The 26,755-nt window shown below is 39.6% G+C and overlaps 2 protein-coding genes across 2 annotated transcripts; one reads left to right on the top strand and one right to left on the bottom strand.

The window, feature by feature from the left end:
* Window positions 1-450: 450 nt before the first annotated feature.
* wasla (WASP like actin nucleation promoting factor a) lies at window positions 451-16,278 on the top strand. Its single transcript, XM_030765647.1, has 11 exons — window positions 451-555; window positions 4,980-5,114; window positions 5,507-5,593; window positions 5,735-5,831; window positions 7,281-7,304; window positions 11,196-11,376; window positions 11,897-11,939; window positions 13,707-13,860; window positions 14,889-15,421; window positions 15,817-15,925; window positions 16,217-16,278. Exons 1-11 carry the CDS (start codon window positions 451-453, stop codon window positions 16,276-16,278), a joined length of 1,530 nt encoding a protein of 509 aa, XP_030621507.1.
* A 5,449-nt stretch (window positions 16,279-21,727) lies between these two features.
* On the bottom strand, window positions 21,728-25,467 carry LOC115805703 (ankyrin repeat and SOCS box protein 15-like). Its single transcript, XM_030766369.1, has 9 exons — window positions 25,370-25,467; window positions 25,225-25,301; window positions 24,445-24,576; window positions 24,052-24,210; window positions 23,553-23,798; window positions 23,091-23,262; window positions 22,369-22,906; window positions 22,096-22,249; window positions 21,728-21,894 (listed from the first exon to the last, which is right to left on the bottom strand). Exons 1-9 carry the CDS (start codon window positions 25,465-25,467, stop codon window positions 21,728-21,730), a joined length of 1,743 nt encoding a protein of 580 aa, XP_030622229.1.
* Window positions 25,468-26,755: the final 1,288 nt, after the last annotated feature.

The raw sequence follows: 26,755 nt of genomic DNA, 5'->3' as shown, positions 1-26,755 counted from the left end.
GACGTGTCATTTCCTTCACTTATTTGATTAAATGCTGTACTTTTTTGACGTGCTAGTACTTGGCCGTTAATTGCTTTTTTCATATTGTTTAATATACAAGACCGACGCTTTCGACCACCTCCCCCCTCTCTTAAACTAGGAATAGGAAAATCCTTCAGCTGCCATGTTGGATTTAGGGATCGTTTTTGCTGTAGGAGTTGGGGATGAAAGTTTACAATTTGCGGTCTTCAAAACATCAGAGGATTCTTACAGTAATCGGAGGAATTAGGCGTTTTAACTCGTCCACTTTGAACATTGACTAAACCAAACTATTCATGCCTCCTATCTATGGAATGAACCTTCAAGATGGTCCGAATGCAGGCCACGATGATCAGTGATTGCATACATTTCACATAAAATCCAGATTAAGGAGTTAAACGTTCCATCGTGCTCGTCCCACCATCTCCTATAATGAGTGGTCATCCGCCGCAGAGGCGGCCAGTCAATGTTGGCTCTATTCTCCTCACCCCGCAGGAGAACGAATGCCTCTTCAACTGCCTAGGCAGGAAATGCACTGTAAGTTGCGCTACGTGTTCTCGTGGTGACCCGATGGTGTTTCAAGTTCAAGTGCGATATTTTCTTTGGATGCGAAATAATTTAATATTGTAAGAACTGTTTCCAATAGTACATACCAAAGTCACTGTTTATATAGATGAGGAACCTTGTTTTTCACGTTACATTTCATAGTGTATAGGAATGCATGTGTTGGGTGTTTAACGGGACACCTTACATGACAAGATGCGTGTGTACCCTTTGTAAAATGGCTTGCACCAGAAATACCACACTGCTATTGCAAACTTGTAGACTGTATATTGTCAAAAACGGTATTGCACATCACCTCTCCTTCTGCAGAGGTACGGACTTACGTTGTGCTCTGCCAATACGTATTATATATTCATAATTTGCTTATTGGCAGGTAAAGATAACTATTTTTCATCGTGCAGTTTTCCTTGTTGTTCTGCACTTGAAAATGTGCCAAAATAGCGACTTAAATCTGTTATTTGTGGTGTAGATATAATCAGTCGCGCCTAACACGTGCAAAATGATTTGCGCATGCTTTGCTCTGCAGAGATCTCTGCGTTGACCGTACATCAATAATCTGCTATCGACAAAAGATGAAACACCATAATGCACTGCAGGTTTCTGTGCGTAGGCTAACAGCCCCGTCTTGTACAGCCAGATGAAAGGCCTATAGCTGACATATGACGACTTTTCAAATCCACATTTGCACTGCTTGCTGTGCAGTAGGTACGTCTTGTAAAATGAGGGGTCTTATCAATATCACCTTGGCATAGCAGGTGTTAAGGTGAAACCATTAAAACTGATAAGATCTGATATAAACAAGGAATTACCCACATGCTGCAGCAGGTTTGGGTTTATCTGCAATTTCAGATCATTTATAGACCAGCTGATGGGATTTTTGCCAGCAAAGTCTAAATTCAAAGTGTTCTTATCAGAGCAAGAAATTGATGTGTGTTTTGTGAAGTGTTGGTGCTGTGTGGGTCCTATAGCATGAAGTTCGGAGTGTTGTTTGTGGCTATATGAGCATTAGCTCTCTGGTCACTTTTAGGAACCTCTTGCCCTTAAGGACAGCCACATGAAGGGTTAGAAATATTTCCTGCTGTTGTTTCGCCTGTACTGATAAATCACTGACGAGGAAATGGCTGTCAGTTAAATTCCTGTGTTCTTTGACACAGTGGTGACTAGCGCAGGTAGCTATCAGTGGCCTAAGGGCAAAGCCCACCACATCTCTCATTTGGTAGATATGAAGTTGAACAGGCAAAGGTGTTTCAGGTGGGTGTGTGAACAGTATTTGTGCACATACTCCAGGCTTTAAGAGATATGACCTAACATAACAGCACAGATGGACAAATCCTCAGTGTGATTAAAAAATGACTTAGAAGGTTACTTTGGGTTTCCAGATGAGAAATAAGTTTTTCTTTGAACATAATGTCCGGGCAAAGTGGAAGGAAGTTTAAGCAATCTGTGTAATCTCATGGCAGAAAGTCAAATGAAAGTGTCTAATCACAAATTTAAAATTACATAATGGTGTTAGTCAGAGGAAGTAGGGATAATCTTCCCCACTTTACAGAGAAAGAGAGAGGCAGCAAGAGATGGACTGAACAAGTCTGAATTCATGTGTTGGGTAGTTAGTTTCTGCCTCTTTTTCGAAAAAGAAAAAAAAAAGTTCAAGGTGTACTGAACTGAGAATGACGAGTAAGCCACAACAATAGCACTCTGTCCCTCCAGTGTTTACAGAGAGAGTGAAAGAGCAGTAGACTGTCAGTGTGGAAACAGAATTGGACTAGGGACACATCCAGATGGACAATACATAAAATGGGCTTTCAGCAAGAATGACTTGAGTATAAGATGCATCATAAGAACCCTGTCCCAGAACCTATTGCTGGGTTCAAACCAACACCAGAAGTCATACGACCATTCATTACTGGGTTCAAACCAACACCAGAACTGGTAATAAGTGGACAGAGTCCAACTTGCACAATGCAAAAGAAGGGAGGGGAGGAAGGAGAGAAAGAGGAAAACAGAACGAGAGAAATACCGAGGGAGAAGGAGAGGGAAAGGTAAAAAACAGGGTGGTTTGTGCGCAGTCAGCGGTCTTTGCTGGCAGGAAGTGTGCCAGTCTTTTCTCTCAGTCAGTAGAGATTTGTTTTTGAATGAATGAGGTTGCAGAGCAACCAATGTTGAGTTTCTGGTTTGTGATCAGATTTCTGACACTCCTTTACCTTTTAACTGAAAACCAGTTCTGATGTTGTACCTGTAATAAGGGCTGTCATTTCAAACAGAGGTCGCTCTTTGTGTGTCTGATACGCAGTCAGGTCTCCTGACTCCAAATCTTAATGTTAAGTTAAATGTTAGTGGAATACTGACATTTCTGTCATTTCACAGTGAACCTGAACTCTAACAGTCTTACACAACTGTTCAAAACATCGTGTCATAGTTTCAAAATTAATTTAGTGTTAGTTACTCACAGAACAGGTAAAATTTTTGTAAACCAAGTGCTGAGTCAACTAAAAACTTCTAAAGTCTTCCAAATGCTGAGTCAACTGAAGCAAGTCTTCCCCTGCGTTCAGACATAGGAAACGTCTGTTAAAAGCCTTACGCATACATCTGGTCATCTCCACTGGAATCCATCAGGCTGTTAGGGACTGTCGTTTAAATCAAAGCTCTCACAGTCAAGTGCTGAATGAGCACGTTTATGTACATGAGGAAGCATTTTCTTTTTTCATTAGAAGACATAAAATAAACTTTTTATTACTTTCAAACTGTTTTTAGTGACGTGGCACCCACATGCATGGGTTGAATTAGGCTACTCAGCCTTTTCATTTACAATCCACCATGAAGTGGCTCTATCTATTATAGTTTAGTCAATATTTGTTCAGTTTGCTGATGCTGGGCCTGTCCTTGCAGAACACTTTTGCTGAGACAGACTTGTCTAATGACATTTTACAGGAGGAAACACTGCTTTGCCATTTTTCCTTTTTCCTTTTCTCTCATTTTAGAGAGAGAGAAAGAGAATGAGATTCTGAGGGTGTGCTTGTCCATGGAAAATATTTCGTCTTCACTGAGATCTTGGCTGTCCTTCCTTTGACACTGTAGCCAAGAAGCTGGCCTATTTTTCCCCTTGGTAACCCAAAAAAGACAGACTCAACCAGTTTGTTTCTATTAATTGTTGGTTTTGTGTAACTTGCTTGTTTAATAAAGGGAAAATTGGCAGTTCTACTGTCACTCCTCTATTACTTCTGGGATGACACACAGAGGTTCTTGGACTTAGAATTTGCATTTGTATGACATTTACTTCACAACATTTCATTTGACTTTGTCAGTATTACATGTAGTTGTAGATAATTACATGCAGATAATGGATGCTTACCAGTGTCTTAAAAATGGATGGAGAATATACCTGGTACCTTGATTTCAACACCATATCTTGATTTTGCGAAATGCTCTTACTGTTTTAGCTGCTTCATGTAATTATGCAGTTAAGTATCATAATTATTACACAACTTTGTTAACAGATAACAAACTCATAAAGGTTTGTTAACATAACGTATTCCTGTCTCTAATATTAATCATAATATAATCTTTGTAAGTAAATTTACTGAGAAAAATGTTTTCTCTATGTTTTAGTGGTCATTTTTCAGTGTAAAAGCTGAACTTTTTTAATGTTCCAGTACTTTCTGGAACTCTGTTATATTTACTCCCCTGATCACTGGTTAGAGTAACAGTAAAAAGTGCTTGTATAATGCACAGTGAATGCTCTAGGGCAGGGGTTCCCAACCTTTTTGGTCAGCTGAACCCCTTCAGCCCAGACTGTTTTCCTGGAGCATCCCCTTGAGATTTTAACTAAACCAAGCCTTTCAATAAATGTTGATAATTTACAATCTCACAAACATGTACAGTACTGCCACAAACCTCTGATTGGGTAATCCTGCTCTAGGGATCAGCATGATGACAAAGAGTGCTCCAAGCATGCTTGGGCACGTTATCTGCAAGACAAAAAAAAGGTACTCAAGAGCACAGATTCTATTAAGCAAAAAAAAAAAACTATATTTTTTTGCTCAGGGAACATCAGCAGAAGACTGACATTCTGGCACATAAACCCTAAACCCTTCCTTGTGGTCCACAGTTCATCTCATAAGAAAGGCAACTTGTGGTGAAAGAGAGATGTTCCACTTCGTCTTTTTAAATATGTTCTTAACTTGAGTTCCCTGGCATTCCTGTTCTTGGGTTATTCTCTACTGAAGCTCCCTGGACTAGTAATATTTTTTTTAGAAGTCTTAAAGTGCATTTTAAACTCAGTGATTTACTGAGTATTAACACATGTATTTGGACCTTTTCCACACTCTAAAAATGGTAGAACATTTAATGTAATGTCTGTTATGTCTGACCTTATGTGTTGATGTTTTATTTCCTGACAGACTCTTGGTTCAGCAGTGGTCCAGGTCTATGCTGCGGAGAGAGGTTCCTCATGGGTGAAAAAATGTTGTGGCGTGGTGTGTCTGGTCAAAGACAACCCTCTGAGATCTTACTTCATCCGTGTGTTTGACATCAGGGTGAGTTCTGAGCAGAGATAGTTGTCAACATTTGGGAATCCTTTGACCTTTACTGTCAAGTAAAGAATGGCAGAAGTCATAAAATAAAATGACAGAAGAAAGCTTTGATGGACAAGGGACAGGGGTCCAAGGGAGCACAGTTGGACAAGTTCCCTGGCCCGGGCATATCAGTCCCTCTCACCTCATGATGGTGGTCAGTGATGGTCAAGTGCCTGTGTAACTGTGGGTATTGATGCGTTATAGCTTTACTCTAAGTTTGTTACATCATGAGGCTAAGATACATGCAGTGAGCAATGAACCCTTTTGGAAGTTGCTGAAATGATTTTTCGTATTGATTCTGTGGCTTGAAAAACAAGGTTGTTTGATACTGACTCTCCCTCTCTTCACTGCAGGATGGAAAGACAAAGTTTGAGCAAGAACTCTACAATAACTTTTCAAGCAATAATCCTAGACCATACTTCATTTCATTTGCAGGAGATGTAAGTCTACCTTTTATGTTTTATTTCTTGTTCTGTTATTTTGCTTCATGTCCCATACCGTGTCATCATGTGAGAATGGATATTGGTTACCTCAAACTAAAGTTAGATCTTAAAAAGGTCATTTCCCTTCTCTCTTTTCAGTCTTGTCAAATTGGCCTTAACTTTGCCAGTGAGGAAGAGGCAAAGCGCTTTCGGGCTGCCCTGAATGACTTACTGAGCAGAAGACAGAGGAAAACCGGTAATCATATTGTCTCTTGACCAACTGGTTCTACCTTTGGCTTTGCCTTCTTTTTGTCTATCACTCACTCTCTCTCAGTGCCTGTATGTTTTGAAGCTCACCCTCTGTGGCTGGGTCACTGTGTTATCATCTCTGGCCAACTGATAGATCCCTCCACCTATAAGTGATGAGAGGGGAAAAAACTGACTGGGGCTCCCAACACAAATCCTGAAGTCCATCATCTGTGTGCAGGGTTTTGATCAACCAGTGTCCTCAGATATGTAAACTATGCAGTCTGGTATGTTTCACGTAGCTTTTTATAGCCAAATGTGATCATGCCAGTCTTTTGTTTGGTTTGGGTAATCTTCTGTTAAAAACAGATTTGAATTAGTGCAATGCTTTCATTCTAAATGTGTATTGGAGGACTGAGGTTTAGGGTGTAGTTTACAGAAATTCAAGCCCCATCATTTTTAGATCACTGAGGAGTTACTGGTATGAACAGATATTTAATGTTCCTTTAAAAACGTAAACAGAATTGATTAGGGAATCTCTTTAAATGTGATCCACGTGGTCAACCAGTAACACTTATATCCCTGATGTGCATACACATTGGCCTTGAGGATCACTGATGGGAATATTTCTCTCTTACTGTGTGAGCCTTCCCAGACTCTCTCCCTCTCTCTCTCTCCTTCTCTTTTTCACACGCATTCATTTCCTCTCCTTTCTGCCTCTTTCTCTGTAGTCCTCACAGTGGTAGCGTCCTCTGTGTAGAGTCCTGCTGTAAACGCAGCAGTTGCTCTGTATTTGGCCATTGTCCAACAGCTTCCTGTTCACTTTTTCATGCTGGGCTTTGAAGTTTGGAGTTGCCCCTCAGTGAGAGGAGACATTTCAAAGGGAGGGCTGTGGTAGCCTTGTCTAGTATTTTCCTATCTTTTCAGTATGCTCTCTTAATAAAGTCCAATATTATCACACACTCTGCATTATTATTATTTTATGGTGGTTCATAAACAAAATAGGCGAAGATGTGTGCATAAAGAAATCTCCGTTAAGATGTCCGAGACACCAGATTAAGATTGTAATGTGTGATATGAATTTTGAAGTGTCTGAAATGAACATTGGACAGTCACAGTTATATTCATATAGAACAAGGTTTTTGATATGTAATAGCACTGCACAGAGAGATCAGCTACCAATAAAAAAAAGACTGTAAGTTAGTCATTGTCTTACCGTACACTACTGCAAAGCCGACAGTAACTCTGAGCTCAAGAACCTCTTATCTCTATATTACTTGTCTGCTGTCTGTTTGACGCTCACTAACTCAACTTTAACCACACATTTTCCAAGCTATTCAAATCTAATCCTTCACATAGCTTGCGAGCAACGCTTAACAATGCTTAAATTTCCCTAATATGCAGTCAGCGTCACAAATTGGGCCTAAACATTTTAACCATTTTAATTTTGTTTTTGCAGAGAAAAGGCGTGATCCTCCAAATGGTATGTCATCTGACACTTACATTCACTGATACAGTTAATGTCACCCCTGATTTTCGCCTGGTCCTATCAGTCTTTTTCTTTTCCTGATAGACGTTCAGAAAACAGCAGAACAGTGCCTGGGAAGTCAGACTAAATGTACATACTGTGCACATTGTGCTTAGGAATTTGAATGTATAAAATTTGTCAGTATAGCTACATGTTCACGGATGAATACCCATGCACACATATACACACATATTGCACGACCTAGATGAGAGCATCATTCGACCTCTTTATTGAACCCTGGGGTTACTCTGCGGTCTTCGACGCAGAAGCCCATATGCACACCACATGGATCCTCCCTTGCCTTTGGAAAGCAGCTCTCATCCTTTCAGTCGACCATGCCAAACACAGCCTTTACTGAACATGCGCGTGAAAACTGTAAAGACAGAATATAATCAGCTGATGCATGTATGCTATTTATTGCCTCAGTTAGGAGCTTAGGAAGTTTTGAGATGAGTCATTCAGTTTCTCATTATACCCACACAGCAGTTTTTGTTTTGTTTTGTTTTTTAGTAGCTGTTTTTAATGCACAACAGGCAGCACTTTAAATCTGAAATACATTACTTACCCGAGTGTTCTTGAAACTTGTTTCAACTGTCAAAACCGTGCTTAGCGATCGATAAACGTGTCATTGTCACATCGAATTTTTAGATTTACTGTGGCCCTTTGAGAGACTTTGTACTTTCCCGGATTTTTTCAGATATCACTGCAGCATATGTCTCCATAGGAAGATATGCTATCTGCAGTTAAGTAGGGTGTTGCTAAGAAACGCTTTCAAAGGCTGTCTGTCTCCAAGCTAGTAATTGTTTTCATGCCTCAACCCGTGACCTTTTAAATAGGCCCTGTGTCGGAGAAAGTTTTAACTGCTCCAGTTATCCAGTTTGAGTCTATATGTAGTTGCCTTTTCATCAAATATTCAAGTGCTTTGAATGATTAGTGGGATAGCATTTTCCTCAGAAGAGCGCATACCTCAAAGACTGAACTTCAATGTATAAAATTTGATTTTAGTGATTGGCAAAGTTTGTCCTATCACTAAACACATAGATATGAGTTTCACCAGAACTTCATGCTCACATGTCTGGCTTTAATAAGTGTCAAAGAGACCATGGGATGAGAAGAGCATTGAAACATTGTTAGCTAAATCTAGGGGCTGTATCTGGACACTGTCCTTTTTCTCACTGAAAGAATATCGTCAGTGACATTTTTAGACCATTACTGAGCGTGAAACTGACAAGTCAACATATTTGCCCTAGATTTGCTGGAGGCTTTTTTGTTCTGTCTCTCTGTCTTTTTTTCCTTTGCAATCTGGTCATATTGGTAATTCCACTGCATAATACATGGGTAAAGTGAGATTTTGATCTGGTGCAGATGGGAGTGTGTGGTTCTTGAAGCAGGCAGTTGAACCTTGGGTAGGTTCAGTGGATATTATGTTACCAAAGCATTTTTTGGCATAACAGGAGACAAGGGCCACATTTAATACTCATGTATAGAAAAGTGTTTTGCTCAGAGTCTGGTTTTGTGAAGCTGTTGCAACTTGTTCATTTGCTGACAGTTGGAGTTTGTTTTTACACATGAGCACATTTTCATGTATATGGACAGGTATACTGTAAAGATAAGGGTGTGTGATTGTGTGCGCTGGGTAGACCAGATAAGACCTGCTGTACTCCATGGATGTAGACTTATAGTGCTTGGAATTTCTGGGATTAAATGGGATTAGCTGTGGCCTTAATGGTTTATGTAACATTCGGCAGAATATGTAATTTATCGGGATTTGAGGTGGCTTTAGTGCAGGATGGCTTGCTCTGATTAAGAACTGGTTCGTCATTACTGATCTAGAGCAGAGGAGAGATGCGCAAGGAAACGCAGACGCATGGAATGCTACATTCACAGTGTAGTCTTACTAGCTGGTTACTCAGCGATGTGTCTCATTTGTTTTTGCTTTGCTAGCATGTAAGTTAGACATTTCTTTACTGGACTTCAGCAGTACTGGCTTCTATCATATGTTGCGTTCAGTCGTACCAACTCTAAGTGCAGGAAAATGATGTTCTGCACAACGTTCTTGTCTGCTCCGTCCGAGGACTTTTTGGACAGCATCTCCATACCGCATGGCAACCTCACTCCGCTGCATTGCCTGGTGCTGCAAGGGGAAGACCTTTGCACGCCGCTGGGACAAGCACATCTGCCCTCATTCGTGAATTACCATAGTGACAGAGCCCTCATATCAGCAGAGAGTGATCTTTCAGAAGATGTGGTGAAGTTTGCTTTGAAGGTGGAAAGGGATGAGAAAGCCTTGCATTATGAAAGAAGGGGCAGGGAACCCCTGCAAGGTACGGACTTAAGATTATTGGTTGGTGCTCTGCTGTTACCAATGCACCTGCTCCAAGAGCGAGACTGTTTTACAGGATTTTTGCATTTGGATATTCAAATTGATGGTCTACTGTAAAGGAATATTTCTCACTGACAACAACATTTGCTTTTATACCTGCTAATTATAGAGGACATTATAGCCTAGAGGTTTGCATCTTCTGTGCATCGTTCACTTGACCTGTAGATTATCCGTGGGTTTTCTTTTACTCCTTTAGCCTGGTATGTACATCTGCATTGTAGTATTAGCAGTAAAGTAACACTCAGTGAAAATCTCCATCAAGTGGAAATGACTTTAGCATGTGCAGGAATGATCTTGGATCTGTCTGTGGTCTTTCCTCACCTACGCAGTTTTCATATGATTTTGGTTTTTAGAAAATGAAAATAGTGCGTATTTAGAATAGATTGGAGTACAGTGTAAACAACTAAAAAAAACTGTTTGTAGTGAACTCTCTCAACACAGAACTGCCAGTTCATTTTTAGAGAAAGGGGAAAGATGAAAATGTGAAAATTGTAGATTTATAGTTCTTAAATCTTTCAGCATGGTTTTAAAATGAACTGTTTCTTTGGTGCGTCCACCATGTCAACAGCTATGAACAAAACGTACAATAACCTTTACTGAAGTAACATGTTGTACTCTTTAATGTGGCAATCAGCTTTCAATCTCCATTAAACTATACAGAGTGCTATATATCTCCGACTCTACCTTTGGAATCAAAGCCCCTTGCATCATTAACATAACTTTGACTTTATCTCAACAGTAAAGTATAGCAAACCAACAGTTTTGTTGCTCAGTAACTGGCATTACATCATTTTCTCAATGGAGCACTCAGTCGGCAGCATTTGAGATGAACTGTGTTACAGCGTCTGTGTATTACGTGGCAGCAGTAAAGCTGCTTAACTATCTCCTGTTTATTAAAGTTAAGTAAATCACATAAAATGCGTGGGCAAAGTAAAGAAATGTCCTTTGGACTGATCTAAGGCTGTAAAGAAAACTAAAGAGTCATGCAATGTCCTGAGTTTCTCTGGTATTGCAGGTTAGAATTTTCATTGTTTGCCCTGCCCCCCCCCCCCCCCCCAAAAAAAAAAACAAGAATGTCAGGAACATTCAAGAATTTCAGATATTCTCAATAATTTCTTGTCAAAGATAATTTACCAGCTTTATACATGAAACAGTTTTTTTTTTTTTACAAAATGCAATTAAAAGAGATCTCTCAATATACATAGGCTGCTCATCCACACCTGTAATATCTCATGCATTTTTATCCCAAATGTTTCTTATATATTGACTATAAGACGGCCAACCTCCTACAACCTTATGCACTCAGCCCCGCCACAGTGTCCATAGGAAAATAATAAGCTATTGTTGGCAACACAGACCCTCAGAGTTCTGCCTCAGAAGTCTCCTTAGTTTCAGCACTATATGCAGCCAGTCGGGGACTCTTAAGATTTTAGCTAATCACTGTTTTGTCTCTGGTTAAGCAGGGCCGGCGTTGCCTATGGCAACGGTGGACATCAAGAATCCAGAGATCAACAATGTTCGCTTCCACAACAACTCCCACATGAACAACATGGTGCACAGCAGCTTCAACAAAAAGGAGAAGAAGCTTAAAGGGAAGAGGAAGAAGCTAACCAAGGCCGACATTGGCACACCAAGCAACTTCCAGTGAGTCTTGCTGATATTTTTTTCACCACCCATAGTTTCCAGGATGACTTCCTGTCGTACCAGGAAATGAGAACATCTCCTCATGTTCGTAATGTTATGCTTTTCAACAATCATTTTTATTGTGTTTCAGTGATCTGTAGAGGTTTTATGTCATGTTGAGTGTCTCTCTCTGTATGTTTAGTATTTATTTTCATTTTTCTCTCCTCTTACATTGGGGACAATAGTTTTAAATAAGTCCAATATGGATGGTGGGATTTATATTCAGTGTCGTAAATACAGCTGATTGATTGTATTAGAATGATTAATCTGTTCTGTTTTGATTTTTTGGGGGGTCTTGCTCTTTAATTTGCTCATTCAAATGTGTATTCAAGTCTCTGAGATTTCTCCTCAGTACATTGTACGTGTGTTTGTATCTGTGTGAGTATATGTTTGTGTGTGTGTGTGTGTGTGTGTGTGTGTGTGTGTGTGTGTGTTTGTTTGTGCGTGTATCCTTATCTGGACTCTCTGTGTCTCATTCCAGGCACATTGGCCATGTGGGTTGGGATCCGAACACCGGTTTCGATGTGAGTACTACAACAAAGAGCGACCCTGTTATTTATTACGTCACATACATGCACACACACTCTCTCTCTCTCTCTCTCTCTCTTTCTCTCTATACTTTATGTTCTGTCTCTCGCTCTCTCTAACTCACACATACATACTGAAGTGTCTCTTATAGAAACACAATGCTGACCTGTGTAGCAGTGGCATGATTGGACACTTCAATGCGCTACTGTTTCACTGGGACTGCACAGAGCCATGTTATGCAGTGATGCTGTCTCACACCCACTCAGAAAGGGTTTGGGATTGTTTTGCCCTTCACATGCTTTATAGTCACATTTTAGGAGAAACAAAGGCTTGTGTTGTCTGTTACTTAGGTAACTACATTTTGCCGTGGTACGTTTTTACCATACATTTGGTGGTGTTCCAACCATTTGGCTACATCAGGTATCTGACTCTGTCTAAGATTAGAGATTTTTTCATGAGGACCAAAAAACACCAGCTGATCTGAAGTGGGGAAGCAAAGAACCTAAAATTCTGCCACTACTGCCTCTGTCTTTTGCTCCAAAATAGTCATTTATCTGTAATATTTGTATTTGTAAAAATGTTTTATTTGTATTAATGAAACACTGAATCAGATGTCAGATTGGTAATGTACTTAATAAAGAAAAGAAAAGTTCCTTAACCTTACAATGCACAATACACATACAGATATTAACAGTTGAAGAACATTCTTGTTAAAATATGTAAAAATAATCATTTATCTAAAGCAGAAAAACTGAGCCATCCAAGAAATGTTTAATATATATAAATATAAAATATATTTATATTGAATAATATATGTATATCTCCCACAAGCATGCCGCTGTTGTTGAATAGTACTGTGTGTGTTCATGTCCTTGGCTGATTGTATGGGGTGGCTCAATGGAATTTTCACCCCACTCAAGTCACATCTCTATACTCCCAGATAATACATTTCAGTCTGTCGGACACATGGTGGCAGCATTGCACTATAGATGCTTGAAGACGAAGATTGCACAGAATATTTTTATCATTTTTATAGACTTTTTTTGTCGTCAGTGTATTTCAAATCAAGGCTTAGCTATTGGAAATTGTTCTGAGTTATGTATTATTCCACTCAAAATGGAGGCTGATAATATCTCTTTATTTTAAATGACATTACTCTTGACTAGATGGCAGAATGAAATGGCTGAATTGTGATCTTCTCAGCATTGGCCAGGTTTTAACTTCAATCAAGCTCAGTGTCTCATACAGTTGAGATCAGATGGTTCTGCCTGTGGATGAGGAGGAAAAAGGGTTTTCAGAAAATACCAGTATCTTTAATGCTGATCCAATATACAGACTATGTTTTTCCTGAAAGGATCCACATGAAAAATCTATGTTTTGTTTCTTTAAAAGAGGAAATGTATTTGGTGGTGTGCATCCACTACAAGTACATAGAAAAAATAGATGAAATTATATATTGTTCCAATTTTTGTGTACATGTGCCACAAATGACAACAGACAGAGGGCTCGGAAAACCACCTGTTTGTTGCGACTGAGTATTAAGACAGAAATAAGCTTGAATGTACAATGGTCATATTTTTTGGATAGTCTGGTTCCAAGGACACATTGACAATCATTCCATTGGCATCGGTGTTGAGGCTGAACTGCAGTTCTCCAGGACAAATATGCCTTGGACATATAATAGGATTTGGGCTTGTAAATCTGGTCTCAGCCATTATGTGTATTAGTTCTCATCAAGTCTGTCTCTCTGTGTTCAATCTCAGCTGAATAATCTGGATCCAGAGCTGAAGAACTTATTTGACATGTGTGGCATATCTGAAGCCCAGCTCAAAGACAAAGAGACTTCAAAGGTCATCTACGACTTCATTGAGAAGAAGGGAGGAGTGGAGGCTGTCAAGAATGAGTTGCGGAGGCAAGGTTAGCCACACACCTTTTATTCCTCTTAACCTTCTACTGCTTACAATGACATATAACCCACTTTGACCTCAGAACTTCCACCGAATAGAGTGTCCTTGCAGGGCTGGTGGAAAATCTGTTATAGCTCAGCTCTTATCAATAAGCTTGGATTTTTTTTTTCTCATTGGTTTCTTATGGAATCTATGTTATTCTTAATTCTCAATATGTGCTCATCAAGTGGACAGCACATACAATATAAATCAACTGAATAGAGGGGTTCATTTGTTCATATCTGTGTTGGCTTGTGAGTTGGTGGTTTACTCCTATAGGGGGTGCTAGAGACAGAAAATGTTGTTACTCAGAGTTCACTGTGATCCTGGAACCAGGGACAACATACTGAAGTTTAACTGGACCACATGTGTATACAGTGCAAAATATACATACACACTTAAGATTATAGATATGTTTTCTACCTCAGATTTTCTGCCAGAGGGGATAGTTTGAGTACCCTGTCTTCACCCCCCCCCCCCACATGTTTAACTGAAGATACATGGGTATAAGCTCATGTTTTATTTTACTGATATTCACCGTGATGTTTGTGTTGTTTAAATGATTTTATTACAGTTGTGCTTAACTTCTCTTTGAGGACATGTTGAAATAAATCTTTGTCATTGGTTGGCATGTTAGCTGGTCTCAGTCCTTACTAGAACAGAAAAGGCTCCATGTGCTGTTCAGACCCTGTAATAGCTGTAATTTTTCTTTTTTTTTTTTTTTAAATTTCCTGTTTTAAGATGAATGGTCAGAATCTGTTTTGAACTGTTGTGTTTTTGGGAGCGTTCAGCTATGTGACTCAGGCACTTTTTATTTTAGGACAGGGCTAGTGTCTCGTTCAATTTACTGTCTTCAGATAGCATAAATGTACTGTCTGATGTTAAGCTTAAAGTTTAATGGTATATTCGTGTCAAGCTGTTATTAAACTGTACTGTGGACACATTTGCTTAAATAGTCACAAATCACCACCTTATTCTGTTTATCATTTTCCTCTTCAGCACCTCCACCCCCTCCTTCACGTGGTGGTCCTCCTCCTCCACCCCCTCCTCATACCTCTGGACCTCCCCCACCACCTCCTCCTTCTCGGGGACGAGGTGCTCCACCACCACCTCCCCCTTCCAGAGCACCAACATCTGCTCCACCCCCACCTCCACCATCCAGACTGGGCATGGGAGCTCCCCCTCCACCACCTCCACCGAGCAGAGGACATCCACCCCCTCCTCCACCTGCACACGCCTCTATCAGCCACCATGCCCCACCTCCTCCCCCACCCCCGACATCATCTGGAGGAGGTGCTGCTCCTCCACCTCCGCCTCCCCCACCACCACCACCTCCTGGACCTCCTCCTCCACCCGATATGAATGGAGGGGGAGAGACGCTGCCATCACCCATGCCAGGGAAGTCTGCCTTGCTGGAACAGATCAGAGAGGGGACCCAGCTGAAGAAAGTGGAGCAGAATAGCAAGCCAGCGTCTAGCACAGGAAGAGATGCACTACTCGACCAAATCCGCCAGGGCATCCAGCTGAAAACGGTCAGTACCTCTAATAAAACACCAAACAGATGCATGCCACTCTGACCTAGCCTCATTCAGAGGAATCTATATGAAATGAACATTTAAACATTTTCATAATTTATGTTATCATGAAATGCTTTACAAAATAAAATCAACATAAATTGAGCTTGATTAAAAAAAAAACTTTATTAGTGTAGTACCAAATCTTTGTTTGTCATTTCAACAATGAAACAAATGTTGCAGACATGACCCTATTTATGGGCTAATTCGTGGTGTTTGTTTTTTTTGTCTAATTTGTGTTGTTCATGTGTGTCTTTGTGTGTTGTTCATGTGTGTCTTTGTGTGTTTAATGCATGTATGATTTGCCTGTGTGTGTCCACATGTGTTTTCTGTGTGTGGATACTTGCGTTTAGGTATCTGAGGGCCCAGATTCCAGTCCCCCTACCCCTGCTCCTGCAACAGGCATTGTTGGGGCTCTGATGGAGGTGATGCAGAAAAGGAGTAAAGCCATCCATTCCTCAGGTAGGTCTCCTCCGCCTTAATCTCCACCCTAAGATCCACACAGCAACCCAAATCATTTCTCAGCTCCCAATCCAATTCAAACAACCCACTGTGTGACCTTAAGTCCATTCAAACAATTATTTTGAGTCAGCCTTGTAAATTCTTAACTCAGATTGAATTCCCCATTGATTCTACCTGAGTAAAAAGATTTTCTGAATTCATTGACTTGTCACCAACTTGTCACCTGACTGCAAAGTTCTATGGTATTTTATCAGTTGTTTGAATAATAATTTATAATGTTGCTGTTTTCAGATGAAGATGATGATGATGATGATGATGAAGATTTTGAGGATGAGGATGAATGGGAAGATTAACCTCCCCCTTCCTCTGACCCTGGCCAGTTAAATGACTGACACTAAACTCTAATCTTTCCAGACTCTGCTCTGTACTTCTGTATACATTCTTTCAGGTCACTGTATATTTTCGTTGCCTTGTTTGGTTGCTTTTTTTGAAATAATCTGTGCAATACGTCTTTTCATCTGTAAACTACCATCATGTACCCTCTGTAAAATAATCTCCTGGATTAACCATGTGATGTTTTATGCCAGGATTTGGTTGTCTCAGTTTGTTAGTTTGAATATGTTTGTTCTTCATTAACAAGGAAAGGGAAGTGGACAGGATCCTCTGTGTTAATTGTTAATTTTTGATGAATGATTTGAGAACACTATTTCATACCCTAATTTTCTGTACTTTTTTCTAAACAAATCTTAGTTTTAGCAGTCTTACTTTTGGTAAGAAGACCTTCTATGGCAATATTTACCCTTTATTGTTTCCTATGTAAATGTACACACAGCTGGTATATTGCAGCTGTTATATTTTTGCACGAATGAAAAAGGAAATCCATTGCGGGGACACAGTACGCTGATTGCATTCTCACAAATTTAGTTCTGTGGTTTAAACAGCCAACACAAGATGTCACAAAAACACTGCACGTCTCAACTTTTGAGGGAGCTCAAATTGGTTTGTTGTTTGTCTGATTTCTGTCCTCATGGTTTTCATGAAAAACATGATGTTATAGTCTGGAAAAGGCAGAGTGTTGAATACATGTAGATTCACTATTTGAAAAAAAAAAAATCAGTCATTCCCTGTTTGAATGGAATCACATTAAAGCATTCAAACAACTTCCATTTTACTAAAGGCTTTAAAAGGACTTGGCTTGACTGACACTACATGCAAGATAATAATGTAAAACTTTTCAACCTTTGTGTAGCAATGAATGCAGTTTTAACAGTATTGTTTGTTTGAAAGTTGTGACTGTGATAAGGAAAGTGCTGCATTAAAAACTACAATATTGACTTCAGACCTTACAAATGGGTTGAAATGTGAAATGAAAATACTAAATTTGTATACTTAATAAAATGGTAATATTTACAGACCTCTCTGCATTTGCCAGACTTTGCCAGACAGTTGTCAGTGTTGTGGTTTCTTTATGAAGGTATTTTTTGAATGTCACCGTGACTGATTTAAAGACAATTAGCATGGCAGCAGTGACAAAAGTATTCACCTCTGAGGTGTGGTCCCCAAGCACTTAGCATGGCTAGTTCAATCTGTACTTGTTAAAATGCTTTGAAACCGTCTTCTAAAGTAGGTGGTGTAAAATGGCACAATTAAAATCAGCTAAAGGAAAGCACTAAATTCTTACCAATATGAACAATTCCACCATACTGCACAGGCATTTTTGGAATATATATATCGAAAGTAACATTCATGTTAGAGGGATTTTACTATACTTGTTTGTGTTGTTTTGCCATGGAAAAAAACTGATGGGTATTCGGAGACTGGAAGTGAATTTGACAGGTGAACTCTTAACATACTTATCATAAGTAAGGATGATATGCCTTTTATGGTGCCCACATAAGTTCAAAGTGCAAAAGCAAATGGTATCAGATCAGGTCTTACAGTATTTAGGTCGTAAAATGCTTCATTTCATCACGATGTAGATAGTACTTAATCATTCAGACTTTCCATTTGTCCTGATCCTGGTCTTGGTGACCTAGTTTTCCCTGGATGTTCTGCATTTCAAAAAAGTTCTTTTTGAACAGACTCAGTAATACCTGAGGTAAAAATGAGCACATCCTACATAAAAGGGTCAGATTAAAATTTACCCAGACATAATCCATCTGAAATTGGCTGTTGTTTGGATTCTTGGGTGGACAGCGTAACATTTATCCTCTTTCAAGGGTCATAATCCTGGCCGGCGCCTAGCTTGGTATCGAGGCAGCCTAAACTAACCTAAAAAGGTAATGGTTCTTAGGTAACGATCTTTATGTAATATTATCTCTTTCTAGTCATTTTCCTGTGTCAGGCCAGTCTGGGAATGAATGCAGCAGTGCTACATCAGCACTTGTTTTTTGTTTTTGTTTTTTTTCCATTTTTATTATTTGTTCAATGACTTGCTTCAGTACAGAGAGTGAAGGCACTGAAGTGTAATCAAATCCCAGTTTGACTGTAGTGCTGATACACCAATTACAACACATTAAAATGGCAATTTATACCTGAGTAGATTTAGTACATTTTCAGTGATTCACACATGTGAAATTCAAGTCACACTTACACGTAGACGGAAAGTCAAATAAGCAATTTGGTGTTACTCAGAAATAACCATAAAAATAACACATAGCACACTTGATTTGTTTTAGCTGGGAGGAACCTCACAAGCAGCTTGGGACGCGAGTCTTTCTTGTCAACACCTCAGAGCTTCTGATATACTGATAAACCCCACCCCCACAATGTGGAAAGCAGGTGTTCGTGAGCATTCACTGGTAAATCACTTGTCAGTTTTCCTAATAATTACATGGTTAGTGTCCTAGCTTAACATTCCAGCACTTGTTAATAGGTGTCAAAACTCCTGAAACGCCTCTTTGTGGTGCTGTTTTTTCTGCTTAAAACAGATTACTAACAGATTCTCTGCTGTCGCAACAGAAATTTCCATCAGAAAAGATCATGTGTGAACATTGTTGCTATAAGGATGGATTCAGTTATATATTTCAGACTTAAATTAAAATGCCTTTTAGCAATCTCTAGTTCAAGTACAAGTTTATTGTCTATTGATATTGATAACTAAAGCATTTCAAATAACTTCGAAGAAGTTCAACAGGTGTCAAAACATCTGACAGAGTTCCCCATTCTTGCAAATCTGTCAATGCTGCTTAGAAAAGATATGTATGTCTAAAATGACACATCCATATTAGTTTTATTGATGATCATGCTGTCGTCATGTGTATGAGAACATCAGTCTATTAGCCTTCTTGCCACAGGGGAAAAACATTTATCTATTTATATCCACATTGAATGTGAGGAATTCACAGTGGGAGACTGTTGTCTAATCATGGCCTTGTTTTTCACAGTGCCTATTGATAGACTTTGAGACAACATCTAAATAACCCATGTGATAGATTTTGTCTCAAGCCAACAATCAATCTTTATATGTTTGTCCTTGTTATTTATAGTATATTTGTCTTTAAATATCTTCAATTTAAATATCTTTAATTTTTTCTCTTTACTTTTTGTCATATTCACGGTGAGGGGAACCATTTACATCAGTGGATATTCTGAATTGTATTTTAATACCACTGTTTACTGACAACAGATGTCAATTCATTCATCATGCGAACTCTGGCCTTCCCTTACCTAGCATTCTAACGGTGTGGTCATAAATGACTGCCATTTGGTCATCACATGTCAACCACTGCCGTCCAGCTGGTCATGATGAATCTTCTTGTTTCTGATGGAGTGACAGCCTGAGGGAATTTTTAGATTTCTTGAGAGTGAACCCACTTTTCCTCCTCATTTGTGCAGTTCTGACACTTGGCTCTGGGTTTGCTTTGGCCCAATGCATCTACTGAGATTTCTTCATGTACTTTGAACTTGTGTTGTTTGCAATCTCTTTCATAGTCTCTCTGGTTGGCATTCTTGACATTCTTTTCAACAAGAGACTGGGGAAATTGATAGAGGTAATGGGGAAGAAATTGTTGCTCATCAGTTGGGGAGGGAGATCTTTAGCATGACTTGTTTAGGAATTTTGAATGTGATCCTTCTGTGCTGGTTTGGTGTCCAGAAGCACTTGTGAGAATATTGGCAGCTCTCATCCTTGTAACAAAATTTAAGCAAAAAGTGGGCCATCTCAGTTTCCATCAGGCTTTCATGGGTGTGCTGCTCTTTGCTGTAAATGGAGTTAGTGGAAAGTTGTGCAGAACATCGCTGGAATCAGTTTTGAGGTTGGAGACGAAGTTCTTGTGGATTTTGTTAGCCAAGACAGAGGTGACACAGTCATCCGTATGGATGTTGGCAAGGCTAAAGGTGTGATTGTATGTGTTGGGTCAATGAGGTCAATACCATACCAGCATCTCCTGGAAAATATCTTCAGGGTTGTTCAAGTTGACTACACTCACAGATTATTGCTCACAGGACTCTCCAGTCTTTTGTCAAATCAGTGGATTGACACTCAGCCTTGACTGTCTGTCTAATCCTCACAGTTGCCAAGGAAACTAAATTAATTACAGTGTGTCAGCCAATGATACTGTCTGTTTTGCAGGATATGGTATTCACAACAAGCATTTGAAACCCAATTAATGATGGAAGTGAAATTCATCAAGAACTGATGGTAACCAACTTCACTCTTGTGAAAAGACTGGATGCCTCATGATTAGGTTTCTGGCTGAACTTAAAATCTGTACACATTCATCTATCCTGTACACCCATCAATCTCTCTGAAGTTAAACATGTTACTTTAGTAGTCCATATATGACAAGACATAATGAACAAAGCAGAAGTATAAAAATCAATCATGCCTACATTAGTGCTGTTTGCATGACATTGAGTTGGTTGATTTATTCCTAGTTTTAATTACATGCAATTTATTGGCTTAACATTCAGCATTTAACAGTTGCATGCATTCACAGACCAAAACTCATATTTGGTCATGCATATGTCAGGGGTCTTTATCTGACAGGTTGGTGTTGTTATTGATGGGCTCAAAGTTATATTTAGAAGTGGCCTGCTTTTCCTCCAGCTGTAAAGGGAGTGCAGGTCAATCCAATACTGTATACTGTAAAGCTGTGCTGTCTGATGCCAGAACTCACATATAGACAATAATCATAATTCACAGAGGTGCTCAAAGTTATTATCACTATTTTATTTTATTTCAAGTGCTCTTAATCCACACAAGCAACATTTTATACATCGATAAACTGCATAAAACTCGAGAAATGGCTGCATGGTTATTATATCCATGGCCTTTCATGGCCATGGGCAACTTAACCAGACTGCATGTTGGTCATGTCTTGTTTTGTAAGAGTAGCAATAGCACCATTGTATACATAGACATCAGGTAAGTATTCATATTGATGTGTAGACTACTTCCTATTTTAAGACTATACATTTCAATATGATTAGACTTGTAAGGTCTTTGATATGTGATGTTAGTGCGTGTTCTTAAATGTCATGATAAAGGTCATGTTTTTAGTAACAGTTTTCTGCAACATTACTGAAAAATCTATCTATCTATCTATCTATCTATCTATCTATCTATCTATCTATCTATCTATAGGTCACATGTCGAAAAAGGTTGAAAACCCCTGAAGTAACTAACAGACTAACTAATAATTAAAGTTAAATGTGAAAGATTGACCACTTTGTCCACTGTATGATCTGGTGAAATTTACCAGTGACACAGAGAGACAAAATATAGTGAGTCACATGCTGAAATAAACATATAGTTCAAGATCACAGTGAAATCTCTAAACAGTAGGAATGTCATTCCCTCTAGGATATCATTTTCCCATACAGATCATAGTCCTTGTACATAAGGTAGTCTTTCAGTCTTGGTGGGAAAGGAGCAGATTCCATGACGTCGGGATCATTCAGTCTCTTTGGGGACATCGCTTTCCTAATCACCAGTCTGCACAGATGTTTCAGTGGCCGGGGGTTCACTGAGATTTTATATATAGACATACGGGAAAATGTCATTGGTTGCCTAAAAAGTTAGCCATTGTGATTTTTATGTAATCTGAAAAAGCCAGGAACTGACTGTGTCAATCATGTGAAATTAAATAAGAGACAAATTCATTGCTTAAATTTTCTGAGATTAAAAAAAACGCATTCGTCATCAGGTGACTGTTGGGGGTATTTACCTAAAATGTGCTGTATTTCAGCACACTCTGTGTGTTTCTCCAGGACTGATCTCAGTTTGGAGCAGATGGGAACATGACTGACGTAATCAAGGAGGACTCGCACAGCTCTTCCCGCTAAGTGCACCAACCAGGACACATTGACAAAATCACAAAACTAGACGTAAGATAACAAGGGAAAACACAATAACACATTATAAGGTACACAGAGATGTATATCACAATCATATCATACTGATGGAATGCAAGAGTTTAATTCGATAGAAGGTAATTCACCGGAATCTTTTCACTTGGATGGTTGGGTTGACGGCTAGGGTCATCCCACATCGTGTCATGATGACAACAGAAACATTTTTCAGCATCATAACCACCATTCAGCAGCAAACGCATCATCATCTCGTCCCTCAGGCAGTACTGCAGTGCCGTGGGGAACAGCGTATCTGTGACCACCGTGAAGTAACAGTTCACATCTGCCTGCTTAGCCAGGAGCAGCTTCACTATCTCATACCTCCCAGCTCTCACAGCCACCAGGAGGCAGCGCAGGGGATCCAGCTCAGTTTTAGCACCGGCATTCAGCAGCATTTCTGTGCATGTTACATCGCCGTTGGAGACGGCAAAGTAAAGCGCAGTTCTCCTTAGATCTCCATAGTTCTCGGAGATGTGTTGGTCTAGAAGAGCATTGACGTCAAAGCCTTTCTCCACCAGGAGCTCCAGACATTGTATGTGGCCTCCATCTGCAGCAGAGTGAATGGGACTCTGCCCACACAGCCTGAGAGCTCTTCTAGTTGTAATGGGGATCAGCATCCTCAGTGCTCTGAGGACAGTGTCAGCAATTTGAAAGCATTAACAGAGCCAAGATTTGTTCAAAGGACAGGAAGAGAATCAGCGTTAACTTATTTCAGTTTTGGTTTTTGAAAATCTACAGATTTTCAGATAGCTACGGTAGTCACCATGTTGCCATGACAGTATAACATATTGTGTGTGTGTCCTTCACTCACAGGTAATGCCCCTCAAAAGCTGCCCGATGGATGGGGAGCTGTGATGAGAGATTAGCAATGTTTGGACTGGCTCCATTTTGAAGCAGAAGGTCGATACAGTCCGGATTGCCAGAACCGGCGGCATCATAAAGCACAGTGTCTCCATTTGGTGCCTGTGCATTTACATCTCCACCTATTGGTACAGAGGGCAAAGTCCTCAGTTTAGTTTATGGTTACACTTTCAAAATAAAAGTCGGCAACCTGCATTTTTGATCAACTTCCTAAATATTTTAACATATTTCTCTGATGAGGTGTAGGCAGACAGAGTTTGAGTAGAAGTATTGAGAAGGGTCTTAGGCTAGATTTTATGTAGAAACTGTTTAAGGCACCCTTTTGTTGTCTTCGTCTTACCTGTCCAATAATAAAAAATGCAAAGATTCCAACAGACCTTGGACAAAACATCCATTTCAATGTAAACTTTACCGTGGTGAATGAGGATGTCCAGAACCTCAGGCTGTGCATACTCTGCAGCAATACCCATCGGGGTGACCCCATGCTGGTCTGCCTCTGAGATCTGGCCCCCATACTGCAGTAGGAGTTTAAGGATATCTAAGCAGCCCACCCTGGCAGCCTCATGCATGGCAGTCCACTTCTTCAAGCACACCTGGTCCACTTTTGCACCTCTTGAGAGTAGAGTGGAGGCTATTTCAAACGAGTCTGATCTCACTGCTGTGGGAGGAGATACAGCTTGTGACTGAATCAAAGCTGTCATATCTGTCCTTAAGTTACGTGTTCACTGACTGACTCAATGAATGTCTATGAAATTCTTACATATTTTGTGTTGACTCCAGTGCTTTCATCATAGATTTAGATATTTGTGTCTGAGTATCTAGAAACAGACATCTAAATCATATATATTTAAATAGAAACGTATCATATATGTTGAAATATTCCTATAAAATTGGCAGAGCACTGTTATCACCTATTAGCAATGGAGATTCATTTTTCCTGTTCGTTCTGTTAGGAGACGCTCCGTGCTCCAACAGCGTCCGAACATTTTCCACAAGTCCTGCCTGAGTTGCCAGGGTAAGGGGAGTTTCTCCATCTGCCGTCTCCTCCTCCAGAGTCAATCTGTAAGAGGCTGTCACACAAAAACGACTCTATAGTTCTTTTTAAACATATACGATTTAGATATTTGTGTCTAGATACTTAAACAGAAATACCTAAATCTTCAATATCTAATATCTAAATCTGGAGTCAACCAAAAATAACTGTGCGACCACATCACTTCTAAACAACATAGGGTAAACACAGTAATGAATACCTGTTTACCATTTTTATTTAGTCACCAAAAAACCTTTGTTGGATCTCTTACCAAAAAGTACCATTTCCAGGACCTGTGTGGATGATTGGACAGCTGCCCTGTGCATGGGGTACCATCCCTTGTCATCTACGTCAGTAAAGGCTGCTGGGCAATCAGTTAGCTTCTCTAGGGCAAACAGGTCACCTAGTGGCCAAGACATATTGGCCACATTGAAAACAGTGTTTATGAATAGTTTCTCAATAATGTGATTTGAAATTCAATGCAGTGAGGGACATCCTAAGCTTAGTAATCATATACTGTATACTTGACATAAAAGCACGAATTACACAATGAAAATCAGGGAGGTCAGCTTTTTCTCCAGAGCTGTATAGCATAGGATATACAAATGTTTTGACCCCTCCCCCAAACTGTTTGTTTTACCTCTTTTGGGGGGATCCAAGTCTTAATTAGGGGGGTCAGACCTCCCCAATCCCCCCCCTGTAATTTGAACCCTGCATATTAGTACACATCAAGCCACTATACGTTATGTTTCTGCTTCACCAGACTTGGGGTGCTTTAAGTGTCTTTTTAGAGGATTCAAGCTCAGTTCTCTTTCAGAAAACTGAATGGTCAAAAGCAGGAAATGTAAACATCACTTCCATTTGAACAATGACTGAGTGTATCTTCAGAGGGGTCTGAGTTCATTTGTCAAATTCACATATGTACAAAAATGCTGTTAAAACTGCAGATTCATTTGAGGTTGCAAATATGGGCTAAAATAAAGCAAGTGTGAAAAAACTTGCATTGTGAACGCTTTGTCTCAATACTCCTGAAAAATTCAAATGAATTTACCTCGTTCGATGGCACTCAGGATTTTTGCATGCTCTTCGCTGCAATTTGAAAGACACAAAGGATACAGTTGTGTACCACTGGTATGTGGAAAGCAATGCCAAAGAAAAGTTCAAGACATACATTTTGAATTTTGCTCATCTCATACCTTCCTAAGGAAACTGCTTTTTGACAAGATTCTTGAATGCTCATCTGGATGGCATAGTTAAGGAGTTCCTCCTCATCCAAATCCTCCTCAGTATCCATCACTTTGCAGGAAAGACAGTAAGGTCTAATTATCATTGTGGAAAAGACTAAACAATTAGATTAAACTGTGTCTTCTGACACAAATTAGAGGTGCGGCTGGGCGTTCTGAAAATGGAGGTTCTTTGGTATGTCAGATTAAGCCTGGTAGTGAATTAAATTCCTCTACAAATGAATATTCTCCCATGAAAATACTTTAAGCACTGGGCTAGGCTTAATCTGTGTCCAAAAAAAAAACAAGCCCAATATGTTTTAGAATCTCACAGTTTTTCAGGTGCATTGCGTTTATGTACTTTGAAACACTTTTAAAATTACATTTCCGATCTGATAAAATCTGGTCAGTATGCCAAGAGTGAGTACACCATACAGTGTGGTTGTGCTCTGAATGCTGTAGATAATGTTCCAAACTAGGGCATGCATAAAGAAAACTTTTCACTCTTATCACAACATACAACAGAATGAAATCTGTGGATTTCATTCAAGGATCATCCAAACAATTTCTCTCTCTCTCTCTCGCTCTCTCTCTGCACTCTCACCTGCCAATTGTTTTCACAAAAAAACCACGAGTCCTGCCTTTTCGGTAGCTCTTGGAGTGACCTCTCTAATCCGACCTACTCTTTACACACACACACACACACACACACACACACACAGACTTATTTTTGGCCCTCAGCTGCTCTCATATCTTCCACACTTCCCCCAGTCGCTGTAATATAATGCTGTCTGGCGTGTGAACTTGCAGACAGTAAGGTTTATTATAATTATGCTCTACAGAAGTTGACATGACAACGTCTGCAAAGAAAGAAGACTAATAGCAGCTTTTATAGCCATAATTTATTGGATTTCATTTTGGAATACACACCACTGTATATTTGCTGAGTACCATGTAATACATAGAAAGTCAAATCTTTGAATTCTCTTATTTGTGCTATGAATTCTCTCCTCAGTCCAACTGCCAATAAACTGGGACGGCTGCTGATGTCTCAGTCTGATAAACACTCTCTGGTGCACGCTAATATAAGACTATATTGCACTAATTTACAGCAATCTGGAATGCAGCCCTGCCAAATTGTCCTAGAAAGCTCTGTCTCTTGGTCACACACGGAAGTGAAGGAAGGACACCACCTCAGATAGGACCATGACTTATAAAAACTGCCATTACCTCTGTTTTAGAAAGGAATTCTTACAAAACTACCTATTGTATCGTGACTACATTAAAAATACTTCACAAACACCCCCATATTTTTTCTCACAGAATTATAATGCAAATACAAATGCAACAACACATTGA

Source organism: Chanos chanos, chromosome 2, assembly GCF_902362185.1.
Source record: "Chanos chanos chromosome 2, fChaCha1.1, whole genome shotgun sequence".
NCBI lineage: Eukaryota > Metazoa > Chordata > Actinopteri > Gonorynchiformes > Chanidae > Chanos > Chanos chanos.
Note: the sequence above shows the minus strand (reverse complement) of the source record. Positions and strands in the feature narration are given on the sequence as shown.